This window comes from Polypterus senegalus, chromosome 6 (assembly GCF_016835505.1).
Source record: "Polypterus senegalus isolate Bchr_013 chromosome 6, ASM1683550v1, whole genome shotgun sequence".
NCBI lineage: Eukaryota > Metazoa > Chordata > Cladistia > Polypteriformes > Polypteridae > Polypterus > Polypterus senegalus.
This window is the reverse complement of record NC_053159.1, coordinates 122,361,201-122,374,564: the sequence shown is the minus strand read 5'-3', so window position 1 is coordinate 122,374,564 and position 13,364 is coordinate 122,361,201. Positions and strand designations below refer to the sequence as shown.

General features: G+C 39.3%; 1 protein-coding gene across 1 annotated transcript in view; it reads left to right on the top strand.

The window, feature by feature from the left end:
- Positions 1 to 13,364, top strand: part of LOC120531521 (dynein beta chain, ciliary-like) — a 285,809-nt gene that overhangs the window by 178,772 nt on the left and 93,673 nt on the right. Inside the window, exons 30-34 of the mRNA XM_039756997.1 lie at positions 2,714 to 2,902; positions 5,371 to 5,498; positions 6,746 to 6,926; positions 7,677 to 7,765; positions 8,940 to 9,036. Coding sequence (XP_039612931.1) covers positions 2,714 to 2,902; positions 5,371 to 5,498; positions 6,746 to 6,926; positions 7,677 to 7,765; positions 8,940 to 9,036 — 684 coding nt within the window. The remainder of the gene's footprint in view (positions 1 to 2,713; positions 2,903 to 5,370; positions 5,499 to 6,745; positions 6,927 to 7,676; positions 7,766 to 8,939; positions 9,037 to 13,364) is intronic.

The following is a 13,364-nucleotide window of genomic DNA, read 5'->3' as shown; positions in this document are numbered from 1 at the left end:
GTAGTGGGTAGCACTGCTGCCCCGCAGTTAGGAGACCTGGGTTCACTTCCCGGGTCCTCCCTGCATGGAGTTTGCATGTTCTCCCCGTGTCTGCGTGCGTTTCCTCTCACAGTCCAAAGATTAGTTAGGTGCATTGGCAATCCTAAATTGTCCCTAGTGTGTGCTTGGTGTGTGGGTGTGTGTATGTGCCCTGCGGTGGGCTGTTGCCCTGCCCAGGGTTTGTTTCCTGCCTTGCGCCCTGTGTTGGCTGGGATTGGCTCCAGCAGACCCTCGTGACCCTGTGGTTAGGATATAGTGGGTTGGATAATGGATGGATGGATATGCAAATACACTGTTCAAAAAAATTAAAGGAACACTTAATCATCACAGTCTAACACCAAGTCAATTAAGCTTCAGAGATGTCAGTCTGTCCAGTTAGGAAGCATAAGTGATTGTGAATGAACTTCACCTGCTTTGGTACAACAGCAGCACTGGAAAGGCAACAGCAAGACAACCCTCAAAAAGGGAATGGTTTTGCAGGTGATGGCCACAGTCAATTGCTCTCTAATTATCCTTCCTGGCTGATTCTTCTCTAGTTTTGAGTCATCCTTATGTCCTTATCACTACTGGTAGCAAGAGGTAGTACCTGCAGCCAATTCAGGTTACACAGGTAGTCCAGCTTCTCCAGGATGGCACATCCATATCTGCTGTCGCCTCAATGCCTTTATCATTCATGTACAGCCAACACACTCTGGCCACATGAGTCCAGGCATTGTCCTGCACCAGGGGGAACACAGGGCCCACTGCACCAGCATAAGATCTGACAATGGCTCTGGTGATTTTATCCCAGTACCTAACAGCAGTCAGGGTACCGTTGCCTAACACGTTGAGGTCTATGCATCCTTCCATGGAGGTCTGTTTGAGTTTTGCCCCCTGCATAAATCTACAAAAAGTTTCTATTTTCAGGTAAATAAAAAGGAGTGAAAACTTGGCATGATGGCTTTAGTGTGCAAAAGGAGAATTTGATCTTCTTTATTTGCATTTTGAAGTAAGGTAAAACAAATTTCTTACTTAGATGGGAGCGAAGCCAGTGGCACATTGCCATTTATCGCAGATACTAATTAGGATATTATTGTCACTTTCTCAGTGACAAACAAGTTATGCCATTATGTGGCAGTTTTAAAGTTTGATGCCATCCTGACATACTGTAATATCAAATACAGAGGAGCTGCATGCATATTAACAGCAGTAGATTTGAAATGGAAAGGATTATAGTACATTGGCATATATTTGGTGGAGTGTCTCCTGGCTGGCAGGGGGTTGGCAAGAATAGTAGTTTTATTAAGTTGGTACAGAACATACAGGGGGCCTCCAAGGTACATGGAGAGATAAATGAATGTTTATTGGCTTATGCGTACACCAGTGTGGATATATAGATGCTGAGAATGCTGTGTGTGGTCAAAGGTATGTGCGAAAACCGCTTTAGGAGTGTGAATGGGTATATAGGGACTATGTTGTCCTTTTTAAAAGTATAGGTAGTTCTACTTCTGAACACACCCACAGGGCGAATTTGGAATTGCCAGTGATCATACTCTGCATATTGTAAGTGCCATGGATGAAAAACAGGCATCTTGGCCGAGATGGAGGATGATTTCTTGCCCGGCCATGAGGCCAAAATGGAAGGACAACAGGAGTGGAGACTTAATCCAACCGGAATGCCTGACAAAAGACAGTGGATACCGGGAGTAGTTCATTCCTCAACACAGCAGGTGGTATTGTTCCTCTGGGCTGAACCAAGTTAGGAAAGCCACTGTGTGGCTTAGGAATTAGATTCCAGGAATGTTGCCCTGTCGGGGTCCTTGGGTGCCTCTAGAGGGTGCTACCGGAGAAGGACTGCTCTGGTTTCCACATGACATGGAAATGCTTTGGATGACCTATGTCATGATACCAGAAGCAGTTCAGTTTAAAAGAAGACTTCAGTCTCACCTCGGAAAGTCAGAGTCAAGAGACAGCAGGCAACACTAACTTGTAGGAAGGAAGGAGAGAAGAAATTGATTACTTGTCACATTCTTGTGTTGATTTTGGTTGGTGCTTATATAGAACGTGTTGGTAACAAATAAACACCTGTATTTGATGCCGGAGTTGTGTTGGGTGACAATTTGTCAGTGGTTTAGGGCTTATTGATGCCCCCTTGTGGTTTCACTATCTTTAGCTACTGTATAGGAAGTAAGGCCTAGAGACAAGCCCACGTAGACACTGGGAGAATGTGCACCATTTATACAGAAAAAAACCTGGCACAGGTTTTGAACAATATGAGTTGGGCTTGTGAGGTGGCAGCACTGCATGTTGTTCCTGATTTTATTTAAACAAAACAACCATGCTTTCGAAGTTATTCTGCTGTCAAGTAGATTCGTAACAATAGCCTTGGGCAATTGCAATCAGATCATTGGTCAAGCTATAATGATAACTGTGAATGCAATGATTTATTTTTTATGAAAAGATAATATCAAATTCTTTGGCTCAGAGGCAAAGTGGCAGGTGTTGAAGCATCCCTTGCCTACCATCCAATGTGCCTCAGGGAGAGTTTTTCAATTTTTAATAAATAAAGCTGTATTTAATTAGTGCCTCCTAGTGGGAGAATCATCAGGTTTAATTCACTCATGTTGGTTATCAATGTTTTTGTTGTATGTATAAATAAACAAAACTGTACTATGTGGTGTTCTCCTCTCTTAAGCAGAAAAAGACAAGGCTGTAAAGGATGACCCCCAGGGGAGCGATGACCTTGCTTCGGAGATTCATCACCTGCTGATTCTGAGAGCTCTCAGGCCAGATCGCTTTGCAGTCGCGCTGTCACTCTACATCAGGAAACATGGCTACAGCACCCTGCAGGCTGGCTCATACTGGGAAATTGGTGACATTCAACGTAGGTCAACATTTTGAAACAAAGGTTTCTAAAAAATAATTTCCAAAATGTCTCAATGAAAAGAGAAAAGCACAAGGAGAAATATAGACATGGTGAAGTAATGGTGCCATTCATACTGTTTGACCTGCTAATTCATAGATAAATAAAACAAGACGAGAAAAGAATCTGTTATCACGTGGAAATGAGAATGAGAATGAGAGAGAAGACCCAGAGGCGCTGAATAACTCAAAATAATGAAATGAGTAATGCGATAGATCACCCATTCTTTGACAGCAGACAATCACCAGTGACAGGATTAGACAGCTAACATCAATTTTCCTAAGCTGTAAGCCATACACAATAAAATGAAAAATCGTGCAGGGCTTTGCAGCTCTTTGCAGTCCTTCCCACCTGCACTATACTGAGTCATGATAGCTGTTATATGTTTAAAAGATCTTTACGATGCTTCTGTCTGGACGTAGTGCTTTTATTAGATAAGCCCCTGTTGAGTCTTCGCTCTGCCTCATATTCGTATGGCTACTTAACAAGGCATCATCTTGGGGCTAATTGCTCCTTGTCTGCTGCGGATACCAATTTCTGGAGTTCAAACTATAAAATAACAGTAATAATAAAATCTGCTGTTTCCTAGGTAAAGTCTTAAAGAATCAGACAATTTTATAAATAGACTGTGGCAATGATAATAATGAATATCTAAGAAAGTAAAAAATGGTAAGTTTCAATATCTAAACAGGATTAAATAGACACAAATGGTAATTCTTTAAATAAGTTTAGAACTGTAAATATTTAAATATTTGAATTGAATATTTTCATGCAGAGCAGCGATAGCAAAGTTTCTAAAATAATTGAAGTCAATGGAAAAATGGAAAATGGCAAACAATTTCAAAAAGTCCATGAAAAGATCTGATGTCGCTTGTTATCACGTAATCCATGTTTAAAGTCATCTGTCGTATGTTCACAACAATCCAATCACAAGTATTTATGTTAAGTGTTATGTAAACCACTCCTAGAAGATGTTTTTTTTATGAAAGGAGAATGGAACGTGTTCAGATGCTTCTGAATATTTGAATTGAAGACCATTCATTGGTCAGGAGTCCATCTGAGTAACTGCTTATTCATTGGCTAACAGTGTGCTTCATGCCAAATCAACAAAAACACACACTTGACAGACTTATAAAATTATAAGTTAAAGAATAGTGAATGAAAACATCAGGAAGAGAATATGCCTTGTCCGTAATCCAAGATGCTTCATGTAGCTATCACTGTGAGCTACCTGGGGTAGGTAACATATAAAAACAGGTCGTTTTTGGGTGAAAGATTCGTTTAACATCCTAAATCAACTCAAACTACTATGGACTGTTTTATTTGCTTTTGTATCTTTTCGTTAACTTCAGTAACATCATCCATCCATCCATTATCCAACCCGCTGAATCCGAACACAGGGTCATGGGGGTCTGCTGGAGTCAATCCCAGCCAACACAGGGCACAAGGCAGGAACCAATTGTGGGCAAGGTGCCAACCCACCGCAAGACACACAAACACATCCACACAGCAAGCACACACTAGGGCCAATTTAGAATCGCCAATCCACCTAACCGGCATGTCTTTGGACTATGGGAGGAAACCAGAGCGCCCGGAGGAAACCCACGCAGACACGGGGAGAACATGCAAACTTCACGCAGGGAGGACCTGGGAAGCAAACCTGGGTCTCCTAACTGCGATCAGTAACATCAGACTGTTTCTATTAAATGAGTTATCTAGGTAAAATGTAGATACATACTAGATATATTTATTTTTATATACATTGTATTAATTAGATCTGGTTGTTCTATTGTCAACCTTAATGTATACATATTTTAATTTGAAAACCTTTTTCTGGTAAGAGTTAAGGTTTGTTTTGCACTTTACTGGTAAATTTTTTCTTAACAATACCTGCTTGATTTTGTATTTAGTATACTTACATTTATTAGAAATGATCATAGTATTAATTAATGATAATAATCTAAGTAGATGTGGTATATCTTTGTTGTTGTTGATTAATCCATGGAAAGCACCTTGAGTTGCATATAAATGTAAGATAAGGTGCTATATAAATAAAATTATTATTATTAATTTGCATGTCTTTGAGATGTGGGAGTAGAATATGAGTATCTGGGAAAATCTATGCAGTAAAGTAAACATTGGATTGACAGAAAACATTGCCCATTCCAGCATTTTTATTTATAATTGTAAAACACATAGAAAAGATAAAAAGCTCTGAATGTTGAAACAATCAAGATAATGTAGAGCTTTAGTATAACACAATGTAAAATAATATTGAAGATAAGCAATACAGAAAAGGAAACTGTAGGATCTACAGGTAAAAGAAAATAGGCACAATTAAAAATACTGCCTTGATTCAAAGTGGCTATGTGCACCATTGCAGATGCTTCTTAGTCTGTACATTTATTATTATTTTTCTTTTGTCATAGGTCTTGCAGAGAATTCACTTGGGGTTTTGGTCCTCCTCCCAGCTGGATTATCACATGCAAATGGTTGCTCTGATATTCCTCTTTCTGTTAGCCTCCAGCCAACAAGGGTCATCTGCAAGGCAGCAATGGTAAACAGTACTGTTGTGGGAATCAACCTGTGAAATTGTATTGAATATTTTTGCTTGTCTCCTTTTTGAATGAAATGGAAAATTTTAATTTTTCTTCAATCAGCTCTGTCCTAGCACTGTTAATATGAAGTTCTGGGTCATGGGGGCAGCACTGGTTGCAAATCATAAATCAACTCTGAATGAGACACTGCCCTTTGTAGGACACAGGTACTCATACCAGACCAGTTTTTATTTACAAAGTCAATAAAATCTTGTTTATCTTTGAGACATGGGAGGACGACCTTGGATAAATTCCAACATAAAGGAAAGAACATACAAACTACAGATAGTGACTGGGCCATAATTTAAATCTAGTCACCTGGACCTGTAAAGCAGCAGTTTAGCTACTGCACAGCCATGGCAGGCAAGTTCAGTTCAAAATCAGGAAAGTGATGTGCTAACATTAGCATTCTTTATCTGTTGAGTAAGATCTTAGGTATGGCTATTAAAATTATTTTTCTTATGTTGAGTCTTCAAATTTGCTGTAAATAGGGCTTTTGTGTGACTGTGTGCATTCAAGCCTCCTGGCGCTCAAAGAGTGTGCATCACACATTGTAAGACCTTCATTCAAGGATTAAAGTACAAAATATGGGCTGTTTGGTACATGGAGTTGTTGGCTGAAGAGACGTGTTCCAGCCCGATAAGCTCTGAATAATGTCGATTTGGAATGAATTGGTCCTTCATTATTTCTGATCATAAAGACCCTGCTGTAAATGTATTAAAAAAATAAAGAAATCTGTTGTTTGGAATCATTTTTGGGCAGCTGGCAAATTAAAAGATTGGCCTTGTGTGCTTTGTTACCCAGGAAAAATGGTCCTGTTGCTGCTCAATCGTAAAATCAAACATTTTGAATAAATAACTTCATATTCATTTTAAAGAGGCACAACATGTGAGAGCTGAAGATAAGGACCCTTTTGAAAGCAAAGCCCTCCAACTAATTTGACGCTGGTATTAGAAAACAATGGCTCAAGACCTTTTCACAGCTGTTTAGTCGGAGTACCGGAACACTTCTGGTTTTGGCAGCTGAGCACTCTAAGCACTTTGCCAGCCATTTAGACACTGTGATCTTGGCATGAAAGAGCAACCAAGGATATCTTTGAATGAATTTCTCTATGTAGTTGCATTTAGCAGTATTTGAAAAGAATGCTTATTTATTTTTTTAAATTCCAGTGGATTAATACAAGCACTTTTGACTTTTTTTTTTAAAGGACAAGGCAATTCCTGTTTCAGTCATTGCTCTCAGAGAAGGATGCGAATCATTCATTGAATCATCACTGGAGGAGATGCTGAAGAAAGATGGCTGGCTCGTAATAGAGAACCTTCACTTGGTTTCCCAAGACTTCCTAGAAATCCTTCATCACAAACTCGTATCTCTGCAGAGTACACCAGGTGTGACCAGCCGTGCTTCTCCTGTTATAAATTGTCACCACTCCTCCATGCTACTCAAAAAAGTATGAGATGATACAGACCTGGTGACGAAGACTGAAAATGTTGTCACTTTATGTCTGACGTGTTTTATGTTGACCCGCATTCAGGGACTGCAGCTCAAGTAACTTTTCTTGTTCACTTCTGTTGTGTGAAAGTGAGCCATTGGTCCAGCGTTATCTGGTGTCAATAACTGTGCTGTATGGGCAGGGAATTGTAGATGGGGGTTTGAATGAAGTATCATGGTCAATACGTCAATGAGCAGTACAGCATTTCTCTTGGGTATATCTAAACCAGTAAAAAATGGTTAAACACTTTTGGTTCCAAGTTGAGTAATTTCCAGTATACAGCCTATTTTGTTTGACTTTTCAGCTTTCATGCCCATGTATCTCTTAGTGGGACATGGGTATATCTTGGCCTGCCTGTAAATGTTTTCTTTGTTTTATGTGGTTACCTTTAGAAAATGAGAATGTAGACCTGGTGCCTTCACCTGCTGTTTACCTTTTACCAATTTTACTAAAAAGGAAGCAGAAGAAACTTGTTTGTCGGTGCCATTAATGTTTTTCAGTTGCAACTGTTTATTGAAACATAACATTGTGATGACATAAGATCAATCATGGTATCATAAAAAATGAGCTCTTGGCTATCGCGCACAAGAACAACATAGGATTTTATTTACTCTAAGTGCACATGTGTGTTTTTTTTTCCCTCCAGGTGGTGAAGGACAAAGGAAGTTTTGTGTGTGGCTCACATCAGAACCTGGAGCTGCCTTACCTGAGCAGTTGATTGCTGGTCTTCATAAAGTAAAGTTGGCTCTTTCCTCTTTCTTCTCTTTGTAGACATTCATTAGCATGTATTTTCTGAGGTGGGCTTCAGCAGGAGCAAGTTTAGCATATGAGATTTAAGATGTTTATCTGAAGAAATTCTTAATACACTCGTATGCCAGAGTGTCTAAAATGGAAACATAAAAAGTCACTCGGTACCTTCCTTAACCTCCTGGCACACTTTGCACGTGGGTTGCATATATTAATGCTGGAAATTTTTCTCTGTTAAAAGCTGTGCTGTCTATGCCTTTGAGCAGGCTTCACCAGAATCGATTCTCAAACATCTTTCTTGGTAGACAATATTAGTCACACTTTCCAAAAGTGACTTGATCCCCAGTCTACCATCTGAACATCCTGAATTGCCGGGGCACGGACTCTATAAGCTGTTTAAATTATTGTCGAGGAATGCCGGCCTGTGCAAACTCTATGGTGATAAATGCCAGTTAGTTGGTAGAGGCCCCCTTCTTCTTGATTGCACTGAGAATTTATGATGGAGGAAGCCATACTGGAAAGTTTGTGTGAGTACTGCATTCTGTTGAACGTGATCATGAATTTGATTTTAATCCACATAATTAGCAGTGCATCTTCATTACCTTTATGTTCTTTGAACCAGGTTGAGAAGATTCCATAGGAAATAACAGGCATACGAGTAGCCTACCGAAGATTTACCTTTTTAGCTCTCTAGAACTAACACAAGTGTTTTTTCACTGCTCCTTCTAATAATGGTCTCCACTCTTCTCAAGCTACCTAATCGATTCCCACCAACAGTCAAGAAGTCCTCACTGGAAGCACACATAAGAAAGGATTTTGTAACCATTATACTGTAACTGATATTTCTGTCTATCTTAGACGATAAGCCTAACTTTAAATACTGAACCATCCAACCTAATGGTTTACAAAGTACCATAGTGCTTCATAACCGTATTCTATAGTTAATATGTGACTTTGGTATTTGTGGTATATTTAAATAATGTAAGTGAAGACCAGTTCTGTTAGGAGATCGCTTTTTTCACTTGTACTGAAAAGAGTCAGCAGTAGAGGATGTGTGGTGTGTGTTGATTAATGACAGACATACTAATAAGTGTAGGATATGATGAACTGAAATATTTTAAAGCATGTTCTACCATCTTCTTTTGACTGATTTATTTTTCAGGTGTCGTGGCACATCTTAAGCTTTGGCCATTTACTAAGGAGACCTGAGTTAAGCAACCTAATGGATGAAAGAGGTTCAGGTGCTTTGCTGCCATTATGTAAGTGGAAATATTTGCAGTTTACTCATTTTTTTGTCTGTGGTGTGCTATCTTATGAAAATATATGCAAATGATGACATATTGAATAATGTCTGTTGTGTGAAAGCAAGATGTATATGTTTGGACAGAAGCCATTAGAAATGTATCAGAGAAGGGAACCAAATATTGGCAATGGCCCAAACTAGGAGGCCATCAAATACCAGAAATATCAAAGCCCAAAAATGAAAAACAAAATTGTGTCTAAAACTAAGCACTCTCACAATACTATGGGATAGTCCAGGACAAAGCGTTAAACATAATTCTTCATCTTTATCACGCAAAAGTCTAAGCAATAAAGCCAGCAGAACACTAATAACACACACATGAATTGTTTTGCTTTTATATTAAAATCTTGGATGCCAGGATTAGCATAGCATCAGTTTAAATTGCATGTGGTGATGACATTATGTATCATGCTCATGGTGATCACATATCACATGTCCCGTGAACATCTAAACCAATGGTGCAGCATCACTAACACTCGAACAGCCTTGACCACACTACAAAATCCAAAATAGCCACACATGCTTGAAAAATGAACAACAAAATGATGGCACAAGGACATCATGAAAGTAGGATTAAAAATAATAACACCTGGAGAAATAGAATAAATACACAAAAGAAAAACAGAAATGTGTTGAACAGAGTTCATATCAACTTAAACCAGCCAAGCACACCAAAACTTGTTCCCCTATGCTGTACTTTTAAATAGTGTCTTTTGCATCAAAAAACATTACAGTTTTTATTATTTAATAAAACAAACATTATTTTCTAAAAATTATTTTGGGGACACTTTTGTCCAAAATGACAATGACAATTAAAAAAAAAGTTTCATAGTTTTATCATTGAAACACTTACAGGTTCTAACATTTTCCCAAGTTAACATAGTGGGTCAGTTTTTTGGTTTAAACCAGTAACTTTATGGTCCCCTGGTACTTCTTCTGCGTCACAATCCATAGGCTGTTACATTACCAAGCACACAGTGGCAGAGACGGCTTATCCTTTCCACAAACTCTATTCCAGACACACACTATTGTAATGCAAAGCACTGCCATTGGACCCCCTTGACTAGGGCACTATCAGAGGACCTTCTGTCATTCTCTGCCTTTTGCTGTTCTTTTCTAACACTTACAGACTCATCTTCTTTTTGGAGCAGCTATGGCGTCTTGCGCCTGTTAGTTGGAGTGGCCATCTTTTTGCCCAGCTCCTGATTCATCTAAGCAGATGGAGTAAAGGATCTTGTCAATTACTTTGATGTCATTTAGACAGATAATGTTATCCACAGAGAGATCACAACTCAAAGGTGAATACATCCTTCACTCCCGCATATCCTTCACTGCATTTTATTTATGCAGCACACAAACTGCTAATCAATTTCCATTTATTAAGAGAAGTAAAGAGTAATTATATTACAAGCACATACTTTACGGAATGTTAAAGGCTAATTAGCAAAGGCAGCTGTAAATATGAATTTATTACAACTTGATATATTATACAAAAAGCAAATTGTGTTTCCAGAACACAGAGAATCAATAACAAAAACATTAAAGTAACAAAATCTTTAAACGGCAAAACCAATCTTCAAAGACAATTTTAGCTCCAAATATAATTGAATTGCCATTCTTTCAGCATCTTTTCTAAATGTAGGATGATCACCCAGCACCAGCTCTGCCATACCAAATGCTCCGTTTCCGATGCCCTCACTCACCAATAACTTATTGATTCACTTCAGTTTGTTTAATTAAATTAGGGTCATGCTGCACTCACAGTTATAGTACATATACAGTACAACATCCACTGCCTTAGAAAAGCAAACAGCGTTATTAAAAACTTCGGCCAATTCTGCACTCCTTCCTTCTAGCAAACAGTACCGGATCCTTGGTGATTCAGGGACAGTGTCTGCCCACAAGTTGTAAGGTTGCTGTTGGTTTCTTTTTTAACATGTGTGGACATATCAAAATTTGATCTTCATGTAATTGGAAAAAAAAAAATAACAGCTTTTCTTTGCAATAATTTATTCAACCAAAATAAACAGATATGCCATTTCTGTCTATGGAGACAGTAAAAAGACCCTTGGCACGAATGGCTGTTGTTGCCCCCTTTGGAAGAAACAGCCTTAAGTAATCATTTGCTACAACTGTCTACCTGTCTCTCACATTCACTGGGAGAATGTTTTTTTCCCATTCCTCCATTCAGAATTGTTTCAGCTGTGTGATGTTACTGGGGTGTCTTGTGTGCACAGCCCATTTCAACTCCTTACACTGCATCTCGATAGAATTCAAGTCATCGAGTTTCATACTTTTGAATCTGCCCATTCCAGGAACCTCTAGTTCTTTCTTTTCAGCCAGTCCTGGGTGGATTTACTGGAGTGTTTAGAGTCATTTTCATGTTGTAAAGTCCACTTTCAGCTGAGCTTCAATCTTCAGACAGATGGTTTCACATTATCCTTAGACACCCTTCGATACAATGAAAAATTCATAGTGAATTCTGTGACGGTGAGCTGTCCAGGTCCTGATGCACCAAAACAGTCCCAAACTGTAACATTTTCACCACTATACTTTATAGCTGGTATCAAGTTCTTCTGGTCTAATGCTGTCTTTGTCTTTTCAGTCCAGGAAACATTGTCCCAGAAATGCTGGTCTTTGCCTTAGCGTTCATGGGTAAACTTTATGCCCTGATGTTCTATCTTCACAGCAAAAGTTTCCTCCTAGCACACGATCGATCTAAGTTGTACAGGCTCTTTCTTATGGTAGACTCATGCACTTATAACTGTAGGTCCTGTGATGAGATTCTGGGGTTTTAGAAACATCTTTCCAGCATCTTGCATTCTGCTCTTAGGGTGAACTTGCTGGGGTGGCATGGCCAGGACAAGTTGTCAGTTGCTTGAAATCTTTTCTAGCCCCTTCCAGATGGTAAAATTGTTGATTTCCAGTTGTTGGTGATCTTTATTAAATCCCTTCTCCGGCTCATTGGCATCTATGTCCTTCTCTCTGAAGGCCTTAAAGAGTTCTTTCAATCTTGATGTGGTGATCGCAAACCCTTCAACAGCAAAGAGCAAAAGAAAACTAAATTTCTGAGGATTACAGAAAAGATTCCTTTAAGATCATCATTAATGATGTTCTAATTATTTGCACCTGATCTGGTGCACCAGATTCATATTTTAGGTATTTAAGATAATTGTAGAAGTGCACTTATTCTTTCCACATGTGAAATATGCTTTTATATTTGGAGTATATAAATTATACAGTGGACTACAAAATGTATATGTGGCATGATGCCTGTCACTCAAAGGTGATCTTTATATAACTGAAGGATTTGGAAAAACTGTGGAAACATCTTTTCAGACACAAGTAATGAATTGACTGAAATCAAGATAATGGTGGAGTTGTTTTTTTTGGTTGAGAGGTTGAAAAGGCAGATTGAGAAAGCAGGAAATCAGAAGTGATGTCATTGATGCTCTGTCTGTCAGTCATTTGCTCTTCAGATTGTGGAAGAGAAGAGACATTAAGTGACAGCGCCAAAACCTGACCCGGAGTGTAATTACAATACAACATGCCCTGAAGTTGTCTGTCCCATGCTTATGTGTGTAACATTACATATAAAAATGCAGCATATATTGTAACTAGATGGATGCTAGGTGTGACTATTGCCCCTTTTAAAACCAACAGACAGACGTTCTGGACACTGGTTAAAAGCACCAAGAAGTATTTTATTATTTCTTCTTCCCACACAGTTTCCTCCAAAGCACCACAGCCGCAATACGTTCAGCAATAAAGCACAATATTCTTCTCCTCCACACCTCCCAGCAGTTGTCCACCTCCTCCTGACTCAGGCTCGCCTGCTGGGTCTTCAGCAGTCCTTTATATAGTGCTTCTGTTCTTCCTTCCATGTGACTTGCCAGCACTTCTGGGTCAGATGGAGAACTCAAATCTTTAGTCAGCCAGGAAGTACTTCGTGGCTCCTGTCCACGTGATCCATTAGTATTTCCAGGCTATAGGGAAAGTATGACTCCCTGGTGGACACCATGGCACCCAAAAAGGCTGTGAAACTGAACTCCAAGTCCTACGATGCCCTGCGGTAATCTGGGGCACTACTATACTCCTGGGGAGCTGCCATCTAGCGTCTTGGGGGAGGCAGTGGCCAAAAGTTGCTGCCTTACACCATCTTTCCCTTCTCAGGGCATCCTGACTGGGTTGAGCTGCTCGCCGTCCATCACAATATATAGATAGATGGATAGATGTACCACAAGTATATATTGTTTGTGTGTATACACAGTATATATATATATA